Here is a 25,366-nt window from a genome sequence, read left to right as displayed (position 1 = left end):
GAGAGTGGTGAAGGTGTGGAATTCTCTGCCTCAGAAGGCAGTGGAGGCCAGTTCGTTGGATGCTTTCAAGAGAGAGCTGGATAGAGCTCTTAAGGATAGCGGAGTGAGGGGGTATGGGGAGAAGGCAGGAACGGGGTACTGATTGAGAGTGATCAGCCATGATCGCATTGAATGGCGGTGCTGGCTCGAAGGGCTGAATGGCCTACTCCTGCACCTATTGTCTATTGTCTATATCAAATGTAAGACAAAATTGTTCGATTTTCTTTGAAATATTCACTACCTAATGTCTGCCATTGGTTTGAATTTTATTCACTATCATAAACTCAAAAGAATACTTTTTAAAATATATAACTAGTGTAGCTATTCTACTGAGCACTGAAAGAAACTTGCCATTTCCCTATTTTTGCAGATTTCATTTTTAACTTAATCCATTTACATTGGAATTTATGAATAGCAGCAGATGTTATTTTTGTCCCCCAAGTATTCAAGTAAAACATATTGTCTCATGGGTTTAGCTTGGCAAGCTGGTCAGCAGGTCAGGCAGCATCTCTGGAGAGAAGGAATGGGTGACGTTTCAGGTGGAGACCCTTCTTCAGACTGAGTGTCAGGGGAAAGAGTCAGGGCTTCCTCTGACTCTCAGTCTGAAGAAGGGTCTTGACCCAAAACGTCACCCATTCCTTCTAACCAGAGATGCTGCCTGTCCTGCTGAGTTACTCCAGCTTTTTGTGTCGATCTCGGTTTAAACCAGCAGCTGCAGTTCCTTCCTACACAAGTAATAGATGGTCTTCTTTAATGGGAAATCGTCACTTATACGATTATTCTTCTCTTGACACTGATGGTTGTACTTTGCTGAAAATAAATATATATGGTTGAAAGAAATGAATAAAATGGAAAAAAAACCTTTAAAGTTCACATTGCTTCTTAAGGATCTACAGTGTAGTTCAATTATACATTACAAATACAATGAAATGAAATGTATTACAGAGCGTTACTTCGGAGCTGACGACTTTCTTGATATAAAATTGTTATTGCAAGCTACAAAATACTAATGCTATTCAAATTTCAACTGAAAAATAAGACAGCAGGAAAACTTTGGTTTCATATTTTGTAAAATAAATTACAATTAAAGAATTAAAAGAAGAAAAAGGGGAAATAAAAATGACCTTGGTGTGTGATCTTAAGGACAATAATAATTTTGGGGCATTGAAAAAATGACTCTTTCTCCACAGCAATGTGATGGACTCTGAACTGTGCTGTGAATTAGCAAGTCTCTCAGTTCAAGGGCAATCAGGGACAGCCAATGAAATCCTGTACATCATGTAACCAAACAACCTTTCTTTGTAATTAGCCTGAATCTGAGATTTTTAGAATTAAAATTCCGGTTGTAGTTGATGATAAATTTGCATTTCTCTACAGGAATGAACAAATAAAATGAATATATAATTTAATCTTGGCCTATTGCTTGCTACTGACAGAAAGCCTTCTGTGATCTGGTGTATAATCTATACACAGTTGTGAAGTTTCTTCAGCAGATTTCCAGTAGGTTTTTTTGTAAAGAAAAGTGCAAAGAGTGCTTCTTTTCTTTCCCATTTACCATAAAATTGGAAATAATATTGATCACAGCATGTTGATAAAGGATCTTGCTCGAGAACAGTTGCCTCGGGATGATAAACTCACCCAACAAGAATATTTGCTTGAGATGTAGATACAGCGACAGAGGGAGAACCCTTCTTCCAGTTTGAAGACGAGCCCCAATCCGAAACATCACCTATCCATGTTCTCCAGAGATGCTGCCTGACCCGCTGAGTTACTCCAGCACTCTGTGAAACATCACCTATCCATGTTCTCCAGAGATGCTGCCTGACCCGCTAAGTTACTCCAGCACTCTGTGAAACATCACCTATCCAAGTTCTCCAGAGATGCTGCCTGACCCGCTGAGTTACTCCAGCACTCTGTGAAACGTCACCTATCCATGTTCTCCAGAGATGCTGCCTGGCCTGCTGAGTTACTCCAGCACTTTGTGTCTTTATTTTTTTAAGAATATTTGCTCTTTCTGTTTTGCGTGGCGATTTTCTTGATTTGCTAACATCTTTATTTTTCATTTTACACAGAGAATGGTGAATGGGAAATTATTCACAAACCTGCCAAAAAGAACATCCATAAAGGTTTTTTCCGTAACAGCACCAAATACCAGGATATCACCTTCTACCTCATAATAAGACGCAAGCCATTATTTTATGTTATCAACATTATTACTCCCTGCGTCCTCATTTCTTTCCTGGCATCATTGGCTTTTTATCTTCCTGCAGACAGTGAGTCTTCCTCCGTTTCATTGTATAAATCTCCACAGTCAGAATTCTTTTTAACTAACATTTCACCACACCAACTAAACTTGAGGCAATGGAATTACACATGGAATATGGGGTGAAATATGTATTTACCTTTTGTGGAACTTTAAGTGATACCGGATGAGCTGAAGCAGTAAGCTGTGTGTGCTATTTGTGCAGGTGCTGGTTTACACCGAAGATAGACACTAAAAGCTGGAGTAACTCAGCGGGTCAGGCAGCATCTCTGGAAAAAAGGGATAGGTGACGTTGCGGGTCAAGACCCTTCTTCAGACTGAGAGTCAGGGGAAAGGGAAACAAGAGATACAGACGGTGATGTAGAGAGATATAGAACAAATGGATGAAAGATATGCCAAAAAGTTACGGTGATAAAGGAAACAGGCCATTGTTAGCTGTGGCCGAGGTGAAAACTAGTTACAGACAATGAGACTCAACAAGACTTTGAAGCTAGTACCATGACCTAGGTGGAAGAGGTATGCAGAGAGCAGGGATGCAAGGGTTACTTGAAGTTAGAGAAATCATAGATCTCAACCCAGAATGTCACCTATACGTTTTCTCCAGAGATGCTGTCTGACCCAGTGGTTTTTGTGTGATTAGTAACTTCAGAGTTACCGGTGATATGACAATAGACAATAGACAATAGACAATAGGTGCAGGAGGAGGCCATTCAGCCCTCCGAGCCAGCACCGCCATTCAATGTGATCATGGCTGATCATTCTCAATCAGTACCCCGTTCCTGCCTTCTCCCCATACCCCCTGACTCCGCTATCCTTAAGAACTCTATCTAGCTCTCTCTTGAATGCATTCAGAGAATTGGCCTCCACTGCCTTCTGAGGCAGAGAATTCCACAGATTCACAACTCTCTGACTGAAAACGTTTTCCTCATCTCTGTTCTAAATGGCCTACCGCTTATTCTTAAACTGTGGCCCCTTGTTCTGGACTCCCCCAACATTGGGAACATGTTTCCTGCCTCTAACGTGTCCAACCCCTTAATAATCTTATACGTTTCGATAAGATCCCCTCTCATCCTTCTAAATTCCAGTGTGTATGTATATGTAGATCAATTGATGAAAGGCTAAACAATGCACTTACAATTCTAACTTACTGTACACGGTTACTGGCTGATCAATGGGCTTTTGTTTGGAAACCTTGGGATTGGACCTTCTACCACTTAGGTATATACCCACATCAGGCCACAAGCTGAACAAGTGGCCAATTTACTGAACCAGCAATCTTGACACAGAAGTTCAAATTATACCAAGCAGCTGAGAAAGTCAGATGTAATAGACCAGATACATTCAGTAACCTATTTTCTCTCACATTCCCATTAATAACTATTGATTCTCCTACCACCCATCTACACTGATGGCAATTTACAGTAGTCAGTTCGTCTAACAACCAAGCATGTCTTTGGGATATGGGAGGAAACTTATGCAACCAAGGGAAAACCTACAAAGAAAATGTGCAAACTCTACGCACATAGCACAGAGGGTCAGAATGAAACCTGGGTCACCTGTGGCAACAGCTCCACCTGCGGCCTCACTCTGTTGCCCTGATTCAGCAACCTACTGAGCAGGTTTGGGACCTTCTTCACGGACATTTGCCTTTTCTCAATGTGTCCTTCCATCGCTCTTGGGATAAACAAACTCCCTGCTGGTGAATATATGCTCTTTCTTTTTCTCACTTCAATTGCTTTCATTATTTAGTTTCGTTTTGCTTCAGTTGCCTATCCAGTTTTTTGTATCCAGGTGTAAATCGAAGGACCTTTTCAGTAGCTATGCAATGAAATACTCTCCATTTGCTTGGATGAGGGCAGTTCCAACAACACTCACACACCCCAACACTTTGCAGGACAAAGCACTTCATTCACCTGTGTAGTTGTTCAGCACCTCCAACATTGTCTTACCATTGCAGCAGTGTGTACCACATTCTCTGCCACAGAAGGCAGTGGAGGCCAATTCACTGGATGTTTTCAAGAGGGAATTAGATTTACTTCTTAGGGCTAAAGGAATCAAAGGATATGGGGAAAGAGCAGGAACAGGGTACTGCTTGCCCTGTAAACAGCAAGCCATGATCAGCCATGATCAGCCATGGTCATATTGAATGGCTCGGAGGGCCGAATGGCCTACTCCTGCACCTATTTTCCTATGTTCTATGTTCTATCTGCAAAATGCACTGCAGCATCCTGACAAAACTTTTTGAATCACCTTTGCGACTCAAGGGCAGCAACACACAGAAATGCCACTACTTGCAATGTCCAAGTCACACACTGTGCTATCTTACAAACCCTTCATTCCACTGGGTCTAAATCCTGGACTATGCAACCAACAGCACTATGCGACCACCTTCCCGAGCTGAGGCTTTGCAGCAGCTTAAAGAAGATAGTTCCTCACCACTTTCTCAAGGACTTATAGGGATAGTCATTAAATGATGGTCACAGAACCTGTCGAGAGACTCCACCAAGTACTTACCAAGAGTTTATCCCATATGAAAACAGATTTGACTTCTACCGCCAAGATATATTGGACAGGGGCAGTAGGGATGTAGTGACAAGTCTAGATAACAATGGGTGTGAAAGGTGACACAAGAGATACTGGAATCTGGAGAAAGAAACAAAACTGCTGGAGGAGCTCAGTAGGTCAGACAGCACCCATGGAGGTGAATAGGCAGAGGATGTCTTGGATTCAGATCGTTCATCAAGACTGGAGTAGAGGGGAGATTGCTGGTAGAAAGAGGGGAAGGGATGGGACAACAGTTGGAAAGTGATATATGGAACGGTTGCTTGGCAGATGAGTCAGATGGGCTTGTGGAGGTCCTTGGTTGATCTGAAAGAGATGGTGGTGCGGGGGGAAGGGGAGGGGGGAGTGGATTTCCTGAGATTTGATGACTGGACATTTTGGGAATGTGAATGGCAATTGAAAGAAGCTCCAGCTGGCTCTTGCAGACAAAGTGTGAGTGTTTGGCAAAGTAGTCACCTCGACTACGCTTGGTTTCACCGATATAGAGGAGGCCTCATCGATTGATGAGGTTGGAGGAGGTACAAGGATATGTCTGCTTCACCTGGATGGTCTTGAGGGAAGAGGTGAGGGGATGGGTGCTGCATCTGCACAGTCATGGATGTGCAAAAGAATCTTGCACAACGAGGTCAAGATCTCCTATTAATGAGATATCCAGAAAGTGAAGGGATGCTTGTTGGAAGGGACTGATGATATTTGTGATTGCTGTTAAGTAGTACTCACTCCTTTGGAGCACAAAATTGTACTTTACAGCTGAATTTTATAGCTCTTTTGGTTCAAAATGGCATAATAAAAATGGCATAACAAAAATTCACGAAAAGAACGCTTATGATTGCTTGTGGATATTAAAATCGATGCTTTAACATATTTCAGCCCTGCATTGCAATTCAGTGTATACCACAATTCAGTGTATACCACAGTGTATACCATAGACAAAAAAGTGCTTTGAATTCGCTGTCAATGTCGCTCCTTATTTAGGGGGTAAGGAGTTACACAAGATGAATTGAGAATTACTCTTCACTCTTTGGAAAGGCAAGTGATATTTGTTCACCGAAATGTTTAAATTATAACAGGTTGTTGGAAATTTTCTGTGGGTCATGCAGCAGGTGAAAATATAGGTTCACACTACATTACCTTGGATTGCATCCATAACATATTAGAATAACATGTATACAGATATTTTAAATATGATTTATTATGGACTTTAAAATTTTTTATTTCAATTCTGGAATAGGCAAAATATACAAATATTTGAAGTATGATTTATTAAGGACTTTTAAAATGTTTATTTTTATTCTGGAATAGGCAAAAAAAATGATGCAACTTCCCAATTTATGGATTTTTTCTGTTGTCTGTGTTCTTTCTCAGGTGGTGAGAAGATGACCTTGTCTATATCTGTCTTGCTTGCTCAGTCTGTGTTCCTGCTGCTGATTTCACAAAGATTACCAGAGACAGCTCTCGCTATTCCACTAATTGGCAAGTAAGTAATCATAAATTTGTGCAGTAACTAAAAAAATCCCAACCCAGAATAAATTGAAAGTATCGTGCTTTTGTTGTTTACTATGCTGAAGGATGTTAAATGTTAGATTCTAAAGTTGCACATATTCAAATGTAAACATTAATAAAAACAGAGTTTATTTATTAATTACTAATTCAGAGTTAAATCACTTTCTGAAGTATGTATAATTTTCCCGGCATAAGACCGTTTTTGGACCATGTAACTCCGAGCCACGTGAGAGAAACTGGGTAGAAAGAAAAAAGATTGCAGAGCAAAGTGAGGTGGAGTGGCTTGGGGTAAGATTTCTACAATGTTAGAGTTTGCACCAATGGTGGGATGATTAAAATGCAGATCCATAAATATTCGAGGCCAGAACTGGAGGACTCCAGATATTTCAGAATAAGAAATGATTTCAGAGATTATTGAGGAATACGTTCATGCAAGGACTTGAACATAAACACTTCTTAGAAAAGAAGGTTGTAGCCAATGTGAGCATGGTTTAGTGATAGAGGCATGGGGGGGGGGGGGGGGGGGGAGGAGTAGATAGAAATAATTTACACAGAATCTGGGGTTCACCTTCAGAACAAACTCTTTTTATTACCCATTCCTTCTCTCCAGAGATGCTGCCTGTCCCACTGAGTTACTCCAGCATTTTGTGTCTATCTTTTTATTACATGTTGGCCAACTTGTGAGACATCTGGCCTAGGGCAGAAGCTCTCCTATCCAAAGTTGACATTATTTTTCCCTCGGTATCTCTATCCCACATACTTTGTGAATGCATAAGTTGAGTTGAGTTATATTTGTCACTCTATGCTCTAGAATACTATGTTTACCATGTCGGTATAATAATAAATTCATGCCTCGGAGACGAAGTACTGGTTGTCATTCGGTATGTAAGCATGGGCTCACTTTAGTTCACTGGGGTTAGGGCTAGTTTCGTCCACTTCTAATCAGTTTTCCAGTGAGTCCTATCCCCCAGCCTTGCAAATCAACCCGCTCTCTTTACATTCCGCCCTGTTGGCTGTGACTTAGCCAATAGTCCCAATGGCCATAAATTTGCACCGGCCCTTCTGGTTGATCAGGCCTTCAGGAGGGTCTCAGTATGTGTCCAATTCATCCCCATTTAGAAATCCTCCAGAACGGTTCATATAGTACAAAGCCCATACTTGTTCCTCCTCGTCATCCCAGTTTCCACCTCTATTTCAACTACAGGAGGAACTCAGTGGGTCAGGCAACAACCGTGGACGAAAAGGCAACATTTTGCATCAGGACCCATCTTCAGATTGATTACAACCCGAAGAAGGGTCCCGACCCAAAACGTCCAGCCCTTCCACAGAGGCTGCCTGACCTGTTGATTCCTTCCAGCGTCTTGTGCTTAGCTCAAGATTCCAGCATCTGCAGTTTCTTGTGTTTCCTTATATTTCAACTGTGGTTCTTTATCTTTCCTTATCGATAATTTACCAATAGCCATCATTCTAATCTACTAAACCTACACCTGTAAAAACAAAATATGATCATCATAGCGAACCACGCTGTCAATGGAATATGGAAAATGATTCCAACTCGGAAGTGGATGTTAACATTTAATTCCCATTTTGGGGCCTCCTCTAACTTGCTTCCCTTGCACAATCATGCATGTGTTTGTTCTCCTCGGACACTCGTGAATAAACTATTGACCTTCCTTTATCAGTGCCCTCCACTCAGCGTGCATTGGTGGGATAGGTGCTATTCCATCGCCACTAACCTCATCGCTGTTGCTCCGATCGATTAGGCCGACCTTCCCAGCCATTTCTTCTTTTGAAACCATCAGAAATGCAGGCTCGGCGATCGTTTCGCTCAACACCTTCGCTCAGTCCGCCTTAACCAACCTGATCTCCCGGTGGCTGAGCACTTCAAATCCCCCTCCCACTCCCAGTCTGACCTTTCTGTCATGGGCCTCCTCCAGTGTCATAGTGAGGCCCACCGCAAATTGCAGGAACAGCACCACATTTTTCGCTTGGGCAGCTTGCAGCCCAGCGGTATGAACATTGACCTCCAACTTTAGATAGTTCCTCTGTCCCTCTCTTCCCCTCCCCCTTCCTAGTTCTCCCTCTATCTTCCTTTCTCCACCTATATCCTTCCTTTGTCCCGCCCCCCTGACATCAGACTGAAGAATGGTCTCGACCCGAAACGTCACCCATTCCTTCTCTCCTGAGATGCTGCCTGACCTGCTGAGTTACTCCAGCATTTTGTGAAATAAATACCGATTTGTACCAGCATCTGCAGTTATTTTCTTACACAGCCTCGTTTCCCTGATTGAGATTGGGTGCCTAAGCCCATGGACAACCAGGCTGTGCACTGGTAGGGCAGAGCTCAATCCCCCCTTGGTATTCCACTGGGCTGATGTTGCCACATAACGCTCGCCCTGGGAAAATGCAACACTTGTGAAAGAGTCATTGGTTTTTACCTCCATTGTGAGTCGGAAGGCATTATAGTGAGTAAAGCCACAAGCAAATTCTACTGTGTTAATAACCTGGCCCGGACAAGTCCAGTGTTGCCCCTGTTATGGGCACAGGTGGGATCTCACCCCTCTGGGATCTCTCTGAATTATTATATCATAATCTGGGGCGCTATGCACCATGATTCATGCCCATAATGTACGGTATTGAATATATGTTTTGTTTGTTATTGGTGAGAGACCTGTAAAGGTTATTCTATGTGTTCTCCTTGAGGTCTTTGACAGGCCTGGTCTACCTGGATAGGTATTGTTGAAGCTCGAAGAGGACAACCTGGTATGTGCCTTTGCTCCATCGTTTAAATTGCTGGGATAATATCCAATTGTAAACTTGGCTTCCAGCCAACTGTAACAGGCCTTTCTCAAGAATACTTGAATACATGTTCTAGTCATAGAGTCATACAGCGTGGAAACAGGCCCTTCGGCCCAACTTGCCCACACCGGCCAACATGTCCCAGCTACACGAGTCTCACCTGCATGCGTTTGGCCCATGTCCCTCTAAACCTGCCCTATCCATGTCTGTTTTAAACTTTGCAATGGTCCCTGCCTCAACTACCTCCTCTGGCAGCTCATTACATACACCCACCACCCTTCTGTGAAAGTCGACTCGACTTATCTCTGAAATAAGTACGCAAAACACAAGACTCAGTTAAATCTTTTTACTGAAACAGCAAGGTGCGAGGAGACACAGAGACCTGAGTGTACTGTTTGTTGTTCACTCAAGCACCTGCTTCTGTCCTCTCAAATACTCCAAGTACAGGCAGTATTTATACAGTTCAAAACAGCACAAAGCATATCCAGTCATTTTCCATAGTTATGTGCAATAAGCCAGCCTCAACAAACACATAGTCGAGTTGTTTTAATTGTGTTAGGGAGTAGAAACGAGTAAATTAGAGAGGTGCCATTGTGGGGTGATGAGAGAACATCGGAATGCTCAGTCCCTGGGAAGCGCAGGGAAAACAACTGCTTATCTGCAGGTGTCTGGTAACATGAAGGACAACCTTGCAAAAGCCTGTTTTCATTACAATAACCTAAACAAGCTTTTGTACAGAACTTTCCCACAAGCTGCTAAGGTTTCGAACTTCCCAGCCCAAAATGTCCTCCAAAGTTGCCACAAAATGGTTTCCCCAAAGTTAGCTTCCACACTTTGTGTGACAAAGTTACCTCTCAGAATCCTCTTAAAGTGTAAATTATCTCTAGTGTGTGTCGGATAGTATTAATGTGTGGGGATCGCTGGTCAGTGCGGACTCGATGGGCCGAAGGGCCTGTTTCCGCGCTGTATGTCTAAACTAAACCAATCATCTGCACATGGTGATAATATGATCCCAGTAATACCTTCGCTCCGGTGGGTGACATTATCATCCCATGACCAGCAACTTCCTCATCACATTCCAGTTGCTCTGGGTAGTGGTTATTGTGGTAGTGGTTAAAGTAGTCATGGCAATAGTCCAGGTACAGTTTGTACACATTATCCTGCAACTCTCCTCATTTCACTGCCACCAATTGGCTGCCTCATCTCCCCGAATCGTTTTATCTATTCCCCATTCCAATTATGCTAGGTTATACTTTATATGAACATGTGTGCAATTGTGTATGATTAATTCCGTTATACTCAGTCTACAGTCTAAGCCCTTCCTGGGGGGTGTTATTATAGTTGATCATGGTGATAATCTATTGTATCACCTCGATTCCTCAGCCTAGGTGGGGCATGGCTTGATCTAATTTGATTATTTTTTAAAGAGTTGTCCATCCTCTTAGGAAAGAGTGCAGAAAAAGATTTTGTTTCATAGGTTTTAACCTGCAACCAATGTCTCCATCTTGTTCTGGCTTGTTCCTTAAAACAAACACATGTTTGGGTTACAAATAAAACTTCATTGATCAATCTCTACTTTCTGTCTTGAATAGAGAGCAATTTTGGAGCACCCTCATTCAAGAATTGGTGCTCTTTCTCTGCTCTCTCTTGCTGATTTCTTGCCCACCAATATTCTCCTCACTTCCTTGTTTAACCAGGTACTCCTCTTCATTTGGTGATGTAAACTATATTCTAGGCTTATCTTAGTTATTGGATCTCCTGACAACTCACCCATGGCAATTGGTGATATAAATATCTTTGTTAGGGGCCCCGTAACATCCTACGGTATGCTTGATCAAGCCCTGGGGATTTATCGACCTTTATGCATTTTAAGCATCCCGTCTTTTGTAATGTAAACTCACTTCACTATTACTTCGTTGAACTCCCTCACATCCATATCTCTTCCATGGTAAATACAGAGGAGAAATATTCATTTAACACACCCATCTTCTGTAGCTCCCCACATAGACAGCCTGGTTGATCTTGGATAGACACAAAATGTTGCAGTAACTCAACGGGACAGGCAGCATCTCTGGAGAGAGGGAATGGATGACGTTTTGGGTCGAGACCCTTCTTCAGACTTTATAGAGCACTTATTTTCTCACTGGTTACTCTTTTGCCCTTAAGATAGTTGTAGAGTTTCTGAAGATCCTCCTTTTTCTTCCAAAGCTACGTCATGTTCCCTTTTTGCCCTCCTAGCGTCCCTCATCAGTGCACTCCTCCCTCCCCTCTACTACACAGGGGATTGAGATGATCCCAGTTGCGGTGGTAGATAGTAGTAATGCACCACTGAGGATGTAATATGTACTTTGACTTGCATTGTAAAGGTCTAATTTACTAGAAAGTTGATCATTTATTGTATAATCAGTTGTTGTGTTGTTGCATTTAGAGTGCCTGTGAAGCTGTAGCAAGTAGAGATTTCATTGTTCAAGTCTCTGTATAATTGACAATCAAAGACCCTTGGCCACGCTTAACACATAGCGTCAAAGCATTGGTACACCACTGAAAAAGGCCCTTTGGCCCAACTTATCTATGCCTACCAGGTTTTGCAGGTGAATTAGACAATATTCAATAGACAATAGGTGCAGGAGTAGGCCATTCGGCCCTTTGAGCCAGCACCGCCATTCAATGTGATCATGGCTGATCATTCACATCAGTACCCCGTTCCTGCCTTCTCCCCATACCCCCTGACTCCGCTATCATTAAGAGCTCCATTTAACTCTCTCTTGAATGCATCCAGAGAATTGGCCTCCACAGCCTTCTGAAGGAGAGAATTCCACAGATTTACAACTCTCTGAGTGAAAAGGTTTTTTCTCATCTCCGTTCTAAATAGCCTACCCCTTATTCTTAAACTGTGGCCCCTGGTTCTGGACTCCCCCAATTAGTCCCATGTTTCTTCAAACCTTTCCTATCCATGCACCTGGCCATCTGTCTTTTAAATGTTGCCATTGCACCCATCTCTGGAGCTTCCTTTGCTGGAATGTTCTGTGTACCACCACCCTAGGTGCACTCAGGTATCTTTCAAATCTAACAAACTGCTGGTCCCAACCTCCGGCCACAGTTATGCTGTGAACGATTAAAACCGTGCCGTTAGGCACATTTATTCACGTTTTTATTTCATGCCTTAATTTTGTTTCCAATGATTTAATTTGATATTTATTTAATGCTTTAATTTTCGGTTCATAGAAACATAGAAAGATAGGTGCAGGAGTAGGCCATTCGGCCCTTCGAGCCTGCACTGCCATTCAATATGATCATGGCTGATCATCCAGCTCAGTAACCTGTACCTGCCTTCTCTCCATACCCCCTGATCCCTTTAGCCACAAGGGCCACATCTAACTCCCTCTTAAATATAGCCAATGAACTGGCCTCAACTACCTTCTGTGGCAGAGAATTCCACAGACTCACCACTCTCTGTGTGAAGAAATGTTTTCTCATCTCGGTCCTAAAAGACTTCCCCCTTATCCTTAAGCTGTGACCCCTGGTTCTGGATTTCCCCAACATCGGGAACAATCTTCCCGCATCTAGCCTCTCCAACCTCTTAAGAATTTTATATGTTTCTATAAGATTCAGTTCAGTTCAGTTTAGTTTATTGTCATGTGCACCAAAATACAGTGAAAAGCTTTTGTTGCGTGCTAGTCAGTCAGCAGAAAGACAATACATGATTGCAATTCATGATTACAATACATGAGAGGCACGGTGGCACAGCGGTAGAGTTGCAGCCTTACAGCGAATGCAGCACCGGAGATCCGGGTTCGATCCCAACCACGGGTACTGACTGTACGGAATTTGGATGTTCTTCCCGTGATTTGCGTGGGTTTTCACCGAGATCTTCAGTTTCCTCCCACACTCCAAAGACGTACATATTTGTAGGTTAATTGGCTTGGTAAATGTAAAACTTACCCCTAGTGGATTAGGATAGTGTTAATATACAGGGATCGCTGGTCGGCGCGGACCTGGTGGGCCGAAGGGCCTGTTTCGGCGCTGTATCTCTAAACTAAACTAAATTGAGCCATTTAAAGTGTATGGATACATGATAAGGGAATAACGTTTAGTGCAAGGCCCAATCAAGGATAGTCCGAGGGTCACCCAAGGGGTAGATAGTAGTTCAGCACTGCTCTCTGGTTGTGATAGGATGATTCAGTTGGCTGGTAACAGCTGGGAATAAACTGTCCCTTACGTTTTCACACTTCTGTACCTTTTGCCTGATGGGAGAGGGGAGAAGAGGGAGTGGCCAGGGTGCAACTTTTCCTTGATTAAGCTGCTGGCCTTGCTGAGATATAAATGGAGTCAATGGAACGGGATTGGTTTCTGTGATGGTCTGGGTTGCGTCCACAATTCGCTGCAATTTCTTGCGGTCTTGAATGGAATTGTTTCCATACCAGGCTGTGATGCATCCTGATAAAATAGTACCTTCTTCTAATGTGCATCTGTAGAAGTTGGTGAGAGTTGTAGGGGACATGCCGAACTTCCTAACTCGTCGAAGGAGTAGGCGTTGGTGTGCTTTCTTGGCCATCGATTCAATATTGTGGTCCAGAAACTGTTGGTGATATTGACTCTAGGGAATTTGAAGTCTTCAGCCATCTCTACTTTGGCACCATCAATGCAAACTAGGGTATGTGTACCACTTCACTTCCTGAAGTCGATCACTGTCTCCTTTGTCTTGCTGCCATTGAGAGAAGGGTTGTTGTCTCGATGCCAGGACACGAGGTTCTCAATCTCCTTCCTGTACTCCGTCTCATCATTATTTGATATCCGGCCCACAATGGTGGTGTCATCTGCGAATTTGAAAATGGAATTAGGTTTGTACATGGCTGCACAGTCATGGGTGAACAAGGAGTAAAGAAGGGGCTGAGAATGCCCTTATGATTAATAGACTGCAAAGTCAAAATAAAATGTTTTGTAAACTCAAATCAAGTTGACAGAATTATCAATTCATTTATTGTGTTATCTTAAAATATCTTAAAACAGTCCAATTGTGTAATCAATTTTCAGCCATGGATAAAAATGGTTGGGAGCCACTGCCTTAAAACTGCACCCACTAGTTCTGGACTCATCCACCCTTGCAGACATCCACCTGACCATTCACGTTAAGCCTCTCATGACTTTGTATAACTCTGTAAGGTCACCCAGCCTACACAGCCTCTCCTTGTAGCTCGAGTCCTGGTAACATCTCCAGTGAATCCCTTTTGCATCCTTTTCAGCTAGTGATCTCCTTCCTATATCAGGGTGACCGGAACTGCCAACAGAACTCCAATGCAATCCCACCAACATCACATAGACTTGATCATGATGTCCCAACTCATGTATCTAATACTCTCACCAATGTAGCCAAGCATGCCAAACGCCTTCTTCACTGAAGGGCAAGGCAAGAAGGGTAAGCAAGTCTGATTAATGATAGAAATTGAGGCTCTGGTCAGGATAAAGGAGGTATGGTACGGGCATAGGCAGCTGGAATCATGTATATCATCGGTGGAGTTTTGTAGCTGACTTAAGAAGGAAATCAAGAGGGCAAAAAGAGGACCGGAAATAGCTCTGGCAGATAATATTAAGGAAAATCAAAATTTTATGCACACCAAGTGAAAGAGAAGAGAACCCTTGAGAAACCATTCATGTAGAGTGGCAAGAGATGAGCACGGTCCCCAATCAGTATTTTCCTCTGTTTTTACCGTGGAGAATGACATGAAAACTGGGGAACTTGGAAGTTGATGGAGACGTCTTGAAGTCTGTATTATGGTTGAGGAGGTGCTGATGTTCCTAAGGCATATGAATGTGGATAAATCTCCCAGGACTGATCAGATATGTCCGAGGCCACAGTGGGAATTTGGTGGTGATATTTACACCGAGGCACGAAGCTCTCTACTTTGATGCTGCCTGGGCTGTGACAATCACCCTGTTTCCTAATGTCGTTGATACCTTCTTCTTGCTGATATTGAGGGAGATGTTGTTGTCTTGACTAAGTTCTAAGTTACTAAGTTCTCTATCTCCTTCCTGTACTCAGTCTTGTCATTGTTCGAGATCCGGCCCATTGTAGTGGAGTCATCTGATTAGTTGTAAATGGAGTTAGAGCAGAATTTGGCCAGACAGTCGTGAGTATATATCATTCTGTTCTGTTGGTGTCAGTGGTGGATCATCGTCCTATAACTGTTTAATGGCTTGATCAGCAACATAATTAACACTTTTTTTTTAAATTGGATAATCTTTTTGTAATAAAAATTCTATAAATTCGAAAATCTGTTTTTTAACTTTTTGGAGGTGTGCAACACCTTATTGTTACAGCAAGGGTCTAAGAACATATCTTTGCAGGGGACCAGTGTTGAAAATTATTATGGGTAATACAAATCCCTGAAGTAACCACAGATGTATAAGGCGACTAAAATGATACCCAATATATTTGCCTTTATTTACAGAGGCACTGCATTGAAGAGCTGGCAGGTCATGCCAGGACAGTAGGAGGGCCCAGTTCAGCAAGCTGAGCCAAACCAGATAAAGAGGGCAGTGTGTCTAAAGTTGACATCTGAAAAGTTTGCTTGTTAACTTGAGCAATTTTATTTCCAATATATCCTTTGGATATTTGGTTTGCTTCACACCACTGGAGAAAGAAAGGTCCTCCCATCTCACTCAACCCACAACACCCCACGTCATAAAGCCTATCAGGAATAAGAATGGTATTCCCAAAGCAGTTTTGGTAGGCAAAATAATGCCGGTACACATATTATTACTTGCTGTTAATGGTTAATGTCTATGGCGATCGCCGACCTATAAGCTGCTTAAGCTGTTTAAAGGCCTGATCGCCTACCTTAATTAGTAAACTTTATTATTAAAAAGGTAGTCATTTTTTGGAATAGTAAAAGTTCTAAAAATGTGAAAATCTAGTTTTTAACTTTTTAGAGGTGCCTGTCGCCATATTGGCACGTGCCATCACAGATAAAGCACTGGGTATTTCCGGTGTGGAAACCTAGATCCTTAACAAGGAAAAGGTAAAGCAAATCAAGAAGGAACCAAGTTGACAGATGCAGCATTTAATGTGGATACAGTCTACTATATGTCAGATTATAGGGCGGCACGGTGGCGCAGCGGTAGAATTGCTGCCTTACAGCGAATGCAGCACCGGAGACTCAGGTTCGATCCTGACTATGGGTGCTGTACTGTACGGAGTTTGTACGTTCTCCCCGTGACCTGCGTGGGTTTCCTCCGAGAACTTCGGTTTCCTCTCACACTCCAAAGACGTACAGGTTTGTAGGTTAATTGGCTGGGCAAATGTTTGTTTTTTTAATTGTCCCTAGTGGGTGTAGGATAGTGTTAATGTGCGGGGATCGCTGGGCGGCGTGGACCCGGTGGGCCGAAGGGCCTGTTTCCGCGCTGTATCTCTAAAATCTAAAAATTTAAAAAAATTATCTTCATTGATTATACCGACAGCACAGGTCAAATGAAGATGTTTCTGAGGAGTTGTATATGGGAGCAATGCACTATCCTGCAAAATAACACCTTTAATGTGAATCAAATCTGAATGAAAATGTGTATGAAGGAACTGCAGTTGCTGGTTTAAACCAAAGATATGACACAAAATGCTGGACAGGCAGCATCAATGTAGGAAAATGGTTCTTTATGGTCGAGATGGGAAGCCCCTTGCTTTGAAATAAAGCCTATGGACTGTTTCCAAAGGGTAACTATCTAGTAAATGGAATCCACAGTGAACCAGAGCACTACAATCAGACATTACTCCTCAATTATGGACAAAAATATTTGTTTACAAATAGCCAACAAAGATTAAAATGTGGCTTTGTCACCTTAGCCAGAGTTTCTATCACAACACACCCTCATCATTGTAGTGTTTAAAGAAAAAAATGATTTTGCTGAAAAGCTTTGTGTAAATGTGTGTGTTTTGTTTTCCAGGTACTTGATGTTCATAATGAGTTTGGTCACCATTGTGGTCGTGAACGGTGTCATTGTGTTAAATTTTCACTACCGAACTCCAAGCACGCATGTTCTCCCAAACTGGATTAAATGGGTACAGTAACAACAATCAAGCCTTTCAGATGAATTGAGTTTCTGGATTTGAATGGCAAAATTACATTCAAAACTCCGCTGCCCGTCTACCCACACACACCTCGATCCGTGACCATATCACCCCCGTCCTTTATAAACTCCACTGGCTCCCCATCCCCCAGAGAATTCAGTACAAAATCCTCCTCATAACCTACAAAGCCCTCCATAACCTGGCCCCATCCTACCTGACCGACCTCCTCCACAGGCACACTCCCACCTGCACCCTCCGCTCTGCCGCTGCCAATCTCCTATCCCCCCACATCCGGACTAAACTCAGATCCTGGGGGGACAGGGCTTTCTCCATCGCTGCTCCCACCCTATGGAACTCACTACCCCAAACCGTTAGAGACTCCCCCACACTCACCACATTCAAAACATCGCTGAAGTCTCACCTGTTCAGTACTGCCTTCAACCACTGAAGGTCACCTCACTTTCTGTCTCCTTTCTCTGTTCATTTATTTATTTACTTATTTATCTATTTATTCATTTCCCCTATGTTCTCAAAATCTCTGTAAAGCGTCTTTGAGTATATGAAAAGCGCTATATAAATAAAATGTATTATTATTATTATTATTAAAATAATAATGTACCATTCTTTAAGGAGGATAAAACCAAATGATGTTCATTCCTTTGCACGGTTTGACCATCTTACACAATTTAGAGGAGTGAATTAAGAACACTGAAAAAAAATTCTAACAAAACTACAGTCTTTCGGAATGCTTTGGGTGAAATTAGAAATGGGCTAGAAATTAGAAAGTAGAAATTGGACCGGATTAATGGCATTTATCCATACAGTTAATTTTATCATGATTTTCCAGCTCTTTTTGGAGAAACTGCCACGGATTTTGCACATGTCCCGTGCGGTAGACAGCGAGCCAGCAACGTGGCAGAACAATTTGATGCTACGACGCTCCAGCTCCATCGGATACATTTCTAAAGCACAAGAATATTTTAACATCAAATCCCGAAGTGAACTTATGTTTGAGAAACAATCTGAACGTCATGGATTGACACCACGAGCCACTCCAACCATGGGTAAGTATCTTTGGCATAGACATAGAAAACATAGAAAATAGGTGCAGGAGAAGGCCATTTGGCCCTTCGAGCCAGCACCGCCATTCATTGTGATCATGGCTGATCATCCACAATCAGTAACCCGTGCCTGCCTTCTCCCCATACCCCTTGATTCCACTAGCCCCCAGAGCTCTATCTAACTCTCTTTTAAATTCATCCAGTGAATCGGCCTCCACTGCCTTCTGTGGCAGAGAATTCCACAAATTCACAACTCTCTGGGTGAAAAAGTTTCTTTTCCCCTCAGTTTTAAATGGCCTCCCCTTTATTCTTAGACTGTGTCCCCTGGTTCTGGACTCCCCCAACATTGGGAATGTTGAACTCAGTCGAACGTTTACATTTTTTGCTCCCAATATTTTGCAAGAGCCACTGGTTCAGGTGTTGGTGCAGCTGGATCTAGTGGCAGGCAATGTGGTGATGCAGGGTATCTCGGATGACCTGTGGTTTGGTTTTCCTGGCATGCACGCCAAAAATCAGTTCTGTAGACGGCTGTGTGTGCAGGCTCTTGTAAATGCTAGTCTTTGTCACCTGTTACCTTCCTTGAGTTGTCAGGGGAAGTGAATATTAAAGCTAACTGGGCCAAGAACAAGGCAAAAGTGCAGCTGATCGGACTGCTGCCTCACAGATCCAGCAGCGTGGGTTCAATCACAATATCTGGGGTCTGCAAATTCTCCCAGTGACTGTATGTGCTTCTCTGGGGAGTTCTGATTTCTTCCAACTGACCATTGTAAATGCTTTACGTGGGTAAATGATAGCATTTGGGGGATGGGGAGGGGGTGGGGGGCTGTGGTTAGGAAGAAAAGGTTGCAAGGAAAAGTAAACAGAGGCAACAGAATCATACAGCATGGAAACAGGTCCTTAGGCTCAATGTGTCCATGTCGACCAAAATGCTCATCCAAGCTAGTCCCATATATGCACCACCCTCTGTGTGAAGACATTTCCCCTTAGGTCTCTGTTAAATCTTTTCCCCTCCATCTCGAACATATGCTCTCTAGTTTTTGATTCCGCTTCCTTGGGATAAAGACTGTGCAATCATCTTGTCGATGCCCTTCATGATGTTCTACACCTCTATAACATCAGCCCACAGTCTCTTACACTCCAAGGAATAAGCTCCTAGGTTGCCCATCCTCGCCCTTTAACTCTGGCCCTCAAGTCCTGGCAACATTCTCATAAAACCTATTGGTATTCGTTGCAGTTTAAAGACATTTTTCCGATAACAGAGTAAATAAAAAAGCCCATAATATAGCAAGTGCAGCCTCACCTTGGGCAGGCATGGTGGCGCAGTGGTAGAGTTGCTGCCTTACAGCGCCGGTGACCCGGGTTCGATCCTGACTATGGGTGCTGTCTGTACGAAGTTTGTACGTTCACCCTGTGACCTGCGTGGGTTTTCTCCGAGATCTTCAGTTTCCTCGTACACTCCAAAGGCCTACAGCTATGTAGGTAAATTGGCTTGGTATAAATGTAAATTGTCCCTAGTGTATGTGTAGGATAGTATTAATGCGCGGGGATCAATGGTCGGGGCGGACCCGTTGGGCTGAAGGGCCTGTTTCCGCGCTCTGATCTAAACTAAACTAAACCAACGCCTGTACAACTATACCAGATAGTTATATACCTACAACTATGCCAACTCCTACACTTAAGCCCTCAGAATCTCCTTTAGTAGCTTCCACACTACTGATGTCAGGCTCACCGGCCTACAGTTGCCTTTCTTGTCCATACTGTTCTTCTTAAATAATGGCATACCATTAGCCACCTTCCTGTCTTCTGAAACATCACCAGTAGCTATAAATGATGCTCATATCTATGCAAGGGCCTCTGCAATTTCTTCCCTGGCAAGGTCCCAGGATGAACCTGGTCAGACCCAGTGGATTGATTCATCCACCCTAATGTGCTTTAAGACCACCAATACTCCCTCTTTGATCATTTGTATTTGGTCCAAGGCATCACAATTCATTTGCCTTAATACTTTAGCTTCCATGATCTTCTCCACCATAAAAACTAATGAGAAATATTCATTAAAATTCTCACCCATCTCCTGTTGCTCCATTCATAGTCAGCCACTGTGATCTATGAGGACGTATTCTCACCCGAGCCAACCTTTAACTCTTCATCCAGCTGGAGAATCTCTCGGGATTTTCCTTTATCTTGCCTGCTCGTTCCATCAGATGCCCTCTTTTTTTGCCTTTGATTTCCCTTTTAAGGTTCTTGATCGATTGGCCGGGTGGGTCGATGGAATTTAATACAGAGAAATGTCAAGTGTTGCATTTTGGGACCACTAACATGGGCAGAACCTACACAGTGAACGGTGGGGCTCTGGGGAGTGTTGTAGAGCAGAGGGATCTAGGAGTACAGGTACATAGTTCGTTAAAAGAGGTAGATTGGGTGGTCAAAAAGGCTTTTGGCACATTGGCCTTCATCAGTCAGTGCATTGAGTATGGAAGTTTGGAGGTCATGTTACAGTCGAATATGACGTTGGTTAGTATTTTGAGTATTGTGTTTAGTTTGGGGCACCCCCCATGTTTTACAGGAAAGATGTTGTCAAGTTGGAAAGAGTGCAGAAAAGATTTATGAGGATGTTGCCAGGACTCAAGGGCCTGAGCTGCAGGGAGAGGTTGAGCAAGATCGGACTCTATTCCTCGGAGCACATGAGGATGAGGGGTAATCATATGGAGGTGTACAAAATCATGAGAAGAATAGATCGGGAAGACGCACAGATTCTCTTGCCCAGAGTGGGGGAATCGAGAACCAGAGGACGGGGGGAGGGGGGGGAGATTTAATGGGAACCTGAGGGGTAACTTAAAGGGTGGTAGGTGCATGGAACGAGCTGCCAGAGAAGGTGGTTGAGGCAAGTACTTAGCAAATTTAAGAATCGTTTAGGTAGGTATATGGAAAGGGCAGGTTTAGAGGAATATGGGCCAAATGCAGGCAGGTGAGACTAATGTAGATGGGACATGTTGGCCGGTGTGTGCAAGTTGGGCTGAGGGGCCTGTGTCCACACTATAAGTCTCTATGGCTCTAAGATAAGTGTAATCCTACACTTATACTTTGGGTGGATCCCGACTGCCTAAACTTGATGTATAATTTTTTTTTTCTGAGCTTCCATATCTCTTGTCAACAAGTTACCCTAAACTTGCCAGCCTTTCCCTTCACCCCAACAGGAACATGCTGTTCTTGGATTTTTGTTATCACACTTTTAAAAAGCATTTCGCCTGCTAGATATTCCTTTATCTGCAAACAGTCTCACCCATTCAACCTTTCCAAGTTCCTGTCTAATACCTCCAAAATTGGCCTTATTTCAATGCAGCACATTAATCGGTCCTATCTTTAAAACATAGATTTGGCAGCATGGTGGTGCAGTGGTCGAGCTGCACCTCACAGCGCCAGAGATCCTGGATCGATCCTGACCTCTGGTGCTGTCTGTGCAAAGTATGTACGTTCTCCCTGTGACCACATGGGTTTCCTCCAGGTGCTCCGGTTACCTCCCACATTCTAAACTTAGACAATAGACAATAGGTGCAGGAGGAGGCCATTCGGCCCTTCGAGCCAGCACCACCATTCAATGTGATCATGGCTGATCATTCCCAATCAGTACCCCGTTCCTGCCTTCTCCCCATACCCCCTGACTCCGCTATCTTTAAGAGCTCTATCTAGCTCTCTCTTGAATGCATTCAGAGAATTGGCCTCCACCGCCTTCTGAGGCAGAGAATTCCACCGATTTACAACTCTCTGACTGAAAAAGCTTTTCCTCGTCTCCTTTCTAAATGGCCTACCCCTTATTCTTAAACTGTGGCCCCTTGTTCTGGACTTCCCCAACATTGGGAACATGTTTCCTGCCTCTAATGTATCCAACCTCTTAATAATCTTATATGTTTCAATAAGATCCCCTCTCATCCTTCTAAATTCCAGTGTATACAAGCTTAGTCGCTCCAGTCTTTCAACATACGACAGTCCCGCCATTCCGGGAATTAACCTAGTAAACTTACGCTGCACGCCCTCAATAGCAAGAATATCCTTCCTCAAATTTGGAGACCAAAACTGCACACAGTACTCCAGGTGTGGTCTCACCAGGGCCCTGCACAACTGCAGAAGGACCTCTTTGCTCCTTTTCTCAACTCCTCTTGTTATGAAGGCCAACATTCGATTGTCAGGTTTGTAGGTTAATTGGCTTCTGTAAATTGCCCCCTGTGTGCAGGAGGCAAAAGTGGGATAACATAAAACTCATGTACGGGTGAACAATGGTTGGTGTGGACTCAGTGGCCGAAAGGCCTGTTTGTCTAAGCTAAACAAAGAAGCGTACAGCACATGAACAGGTCTTTTGGTCAACAATGTCTCTGCCAAACATAATGCCAAGATAAACTAATTTCTTCTGCCTGCTCATGATCCAGTCCCTCCCTTGCCTGCTTATACATGTGCCTATCTAAAAGCCTCTTAAACTCCACTATCACCATCACACCAGGCAGCATGTTCCACATGCCCAGCATTTTCTGGGTAAAAAATAAGTTATCCCACACATCTTTAAACTGCGCCCCTCACCTAAACCTGTACCCTCTGGTCTTTGAGAATTCCACCCTGGGAAATAGGTTCTGACTATCTACCCGATCTATGGCTCACATCATTTTTCATACTTCTATCAGGTTTCCCTTCAATCTCCAGCGTTCCAGAGAAAACAATAAAAGTCTGTCTAATCTCTCCTTCCAGCTACTACCCTCTCATCCAAGCAGCATTCTGGTAAACATCTTCTGTGCTCTCCTGTAATGAGACAATCAGAGCTGCACATAATACTCCAAATGTCGCCTATCAAAAGTCTATAAAGCTGCAAAATAACTTCCTGATTCTTACACCCAATGCCTCAACCAACGAAGACAAGACTGCCTTACGCCCCATTTACCCCTCTATCTACTTGTGTTGCCGCTTTCAGGGAACTTGAATTGAATACTTTATTGTCACATGTCAAGTCAAGTCAAGTCAATTTTATTTGTATAGCACATTTAAAAACAACCCACGTTGACCAAAGTGCTGTACATCTGATTAGGAAAAAAAAAAAGAAACATACAGTGGCAGGCAGCCAAACACATGACAGGTCACGGTGAAATTCTTTGCTTGCATAGCCAAGGTAGGCAAATAGCCACCACATAAAGGGCGCTGACAAACTTAGAAAGTATTCAGTGCCAGGTCCACCCTTGTTTCCCTCCCCCCCACCCTCACGGCAGTCCCCCCCACGCCAGGTCCACCCTTGTTCTCCCCTCCCCCTCCCTCTCAGCACTTCCCCCCACGCCAGGTCCACCCTTGTTCTCCCCTCCCCCCCCCCCTCATGGCAGTCCCCCCCGACGCCAGGTCCACCCTTGTTCTCCCCTCCCCCTCTCTCACGGCAGTCCCCCCCACGCCAAGTCCACCCTTGTTCTCCCCTCCTCCTCCTTCACGGTGCTCCCCCACGCCAGGTTCACCCTTGTTCTCCCCTCCCCCTCCCTCTCAGCGCTCCCCCCACGCCAAGTCCACCCTTGTTCTCCACCCCCCATCCTCCCTCACGGCGGTCCCCCACGCCAGGTCCACCCTTGTTCTCCACCCCCCCCACCCTCCCTCTCAGCACTCCCCACACGCCAGGTCCACCCTTGTTCTCCAACCCCACACCCTCCCTCACAGCGGTCCCCCACGCCAGGTCCACCCTTGTTCTCCACCCCCCCACCCTCCCTCTCAGCACTCCCCCCACGCCAGGTCCACCCTTGTTCTCCACCCCCCCACCCTCCCTCACGGCGGTCCCCCACGCCAGGTCCACCCTTGTTCTCCACCCCCCCACCCTCCCTCACGGCGGTCCCCCCACGCCAGGTTCACCCTTGTTCCCGTCCCTTGGATCCCTAGATCCCTCTGCATATCAATGTTGCCACGGGTCTTGCATTAACTGTACACTTTTCCTTCACATTCGACTTCCCAAAGTGCCACAGCTCACACTTACTCAGATTAAAGTCTACCTGCCTTTTTTCCACCCACTTCTGTTGCTGATCTATTTCCCACTGAATACTTTGACAGCCTTCCTCACAGACCGTAACTCCAGCAATCTTGGTGCCGTCTGCAAATTTACTAACTAACCCATCTGCATTTATGTTCAAATCATTTATATATATATATATATATATATATATATATATATATATATATATATCACAAACCACTGAGCTCCAAGAACAGATCCCTGCGAAACTTCACCAGTCACAGACATCCAGCCTAAATAACACCCTTCCACCACAACCGTCTGTCTTTTATTCGTAAGCCAGTTCTGAATCCATACGACCGTCACTGTGAATTGCTCACATCTTAATCTTCTGGATAAGCCTACCATGGGGGACCTTATCAAATGCCTTACTAAAATCCATGTAGACATCATCCACCACCCTACCTTTATGTCACCTTTGTAACCTCCTCAAAAAACCCAATCAAGTTAGTAAAACATAACATGTCCCATAAAAAACCCACATGACTGTGCCTAATTATCCCATTTTCTTCCAAATGCAAGTAGATCCTATCCTGAACGTTCCTCTCCAATAACCTCCTTGCCACTGATGTGAGGCTCACTGGCCTACAATTCCCTGGAATCTCTCGACTACATCACTGGCCACCCTCCAGTCCACTGGGTCTTCACCTGTGACGAGAGAAGATGCAAAGAACTTTGCCAAGAATCCTGCAATGTTCTCTCTTAAAAAGATAGATCTCATCAGGCCCTAAGGGTTTATTGATGTTAACACTCTCGAAAACCCCCAGATCACCACCTTTCTGATTTCAAACTGCCCTAGCATATAAGTATTCCCCACACTGATCTCACTGTTCTCCATATCCATCTCCTTTGTGAATGCAGATGCAAAGTACTCGTTCAGTATTTCAGTTCGCCTAAACCTACCTGATCTCCCAGTTGCTCAACATGTTAACTCCCCCTCCCATTCCCACACTGACCTTTCTGTCCTGGGCCTCCTCCACTGTCAGAGTGAGGCCCAGCGCAAATTGGAGGAACAGCTCCTCATATTTCACTTGGGCAGCTTACACCCCAACGGT

At 43.9% G+C, this 25,366-nt stretch overlaps 1 protein-coding gene across 4 annotated transcripts in view; it reads right to left on the bottom strand.

Moving 5' to 3' along the window:
* eif4e2 (eukaryotic translation initiation factor 4E family member 2) overlaps positions 1-25,366 on the bottom strand; it is a 400,744-nt gene that overhangs the window by 290,055 nt on the left and 85,323 nt on the right. For 2 of the 4 annotated variants that reach the window (XM_078410248.1, XM_078410250.1), the window contains one exon: positions 12,618-13,983. The exons of 1 other annotated variant lie outside the window; for it this stretch is intronic. Coding sequence is in view for 2 of the 3 variants with exons in the window: in XM_078410250.1 (XP_078266376.1) it covers positions 13,980-13,983 (4 nt within the window). In the remaining variant the exon portion in view is untranslated. Of the gene's footprint in view, positions 1-12,613; positions 13,984-25,366 lie in introns of those variants that run through there. One more of the 4 variants, XM_078410242.1, reaches the window with a different exon arrangement.

This window comes from Rhinoraja longicauda, chromosome 13, assembly GCF_053455715.1.
Source record: "Rhinoraja longicauda isolate Sanriku21f chromosome 13, sRhiLon1.1, whole genome shotgun sequence".
NCBI classification, from domain to species: domain Eukaryota; kingdom Metazoa; phylum Chordata; class Chondrichthyes; order Rajiformes; family Arhynchobatidae; genus Rhinoraja; species Rhinoraja longicauda.
This window is presented reverse-complemented; position numbering and strand designations above follow the sequence as displayed.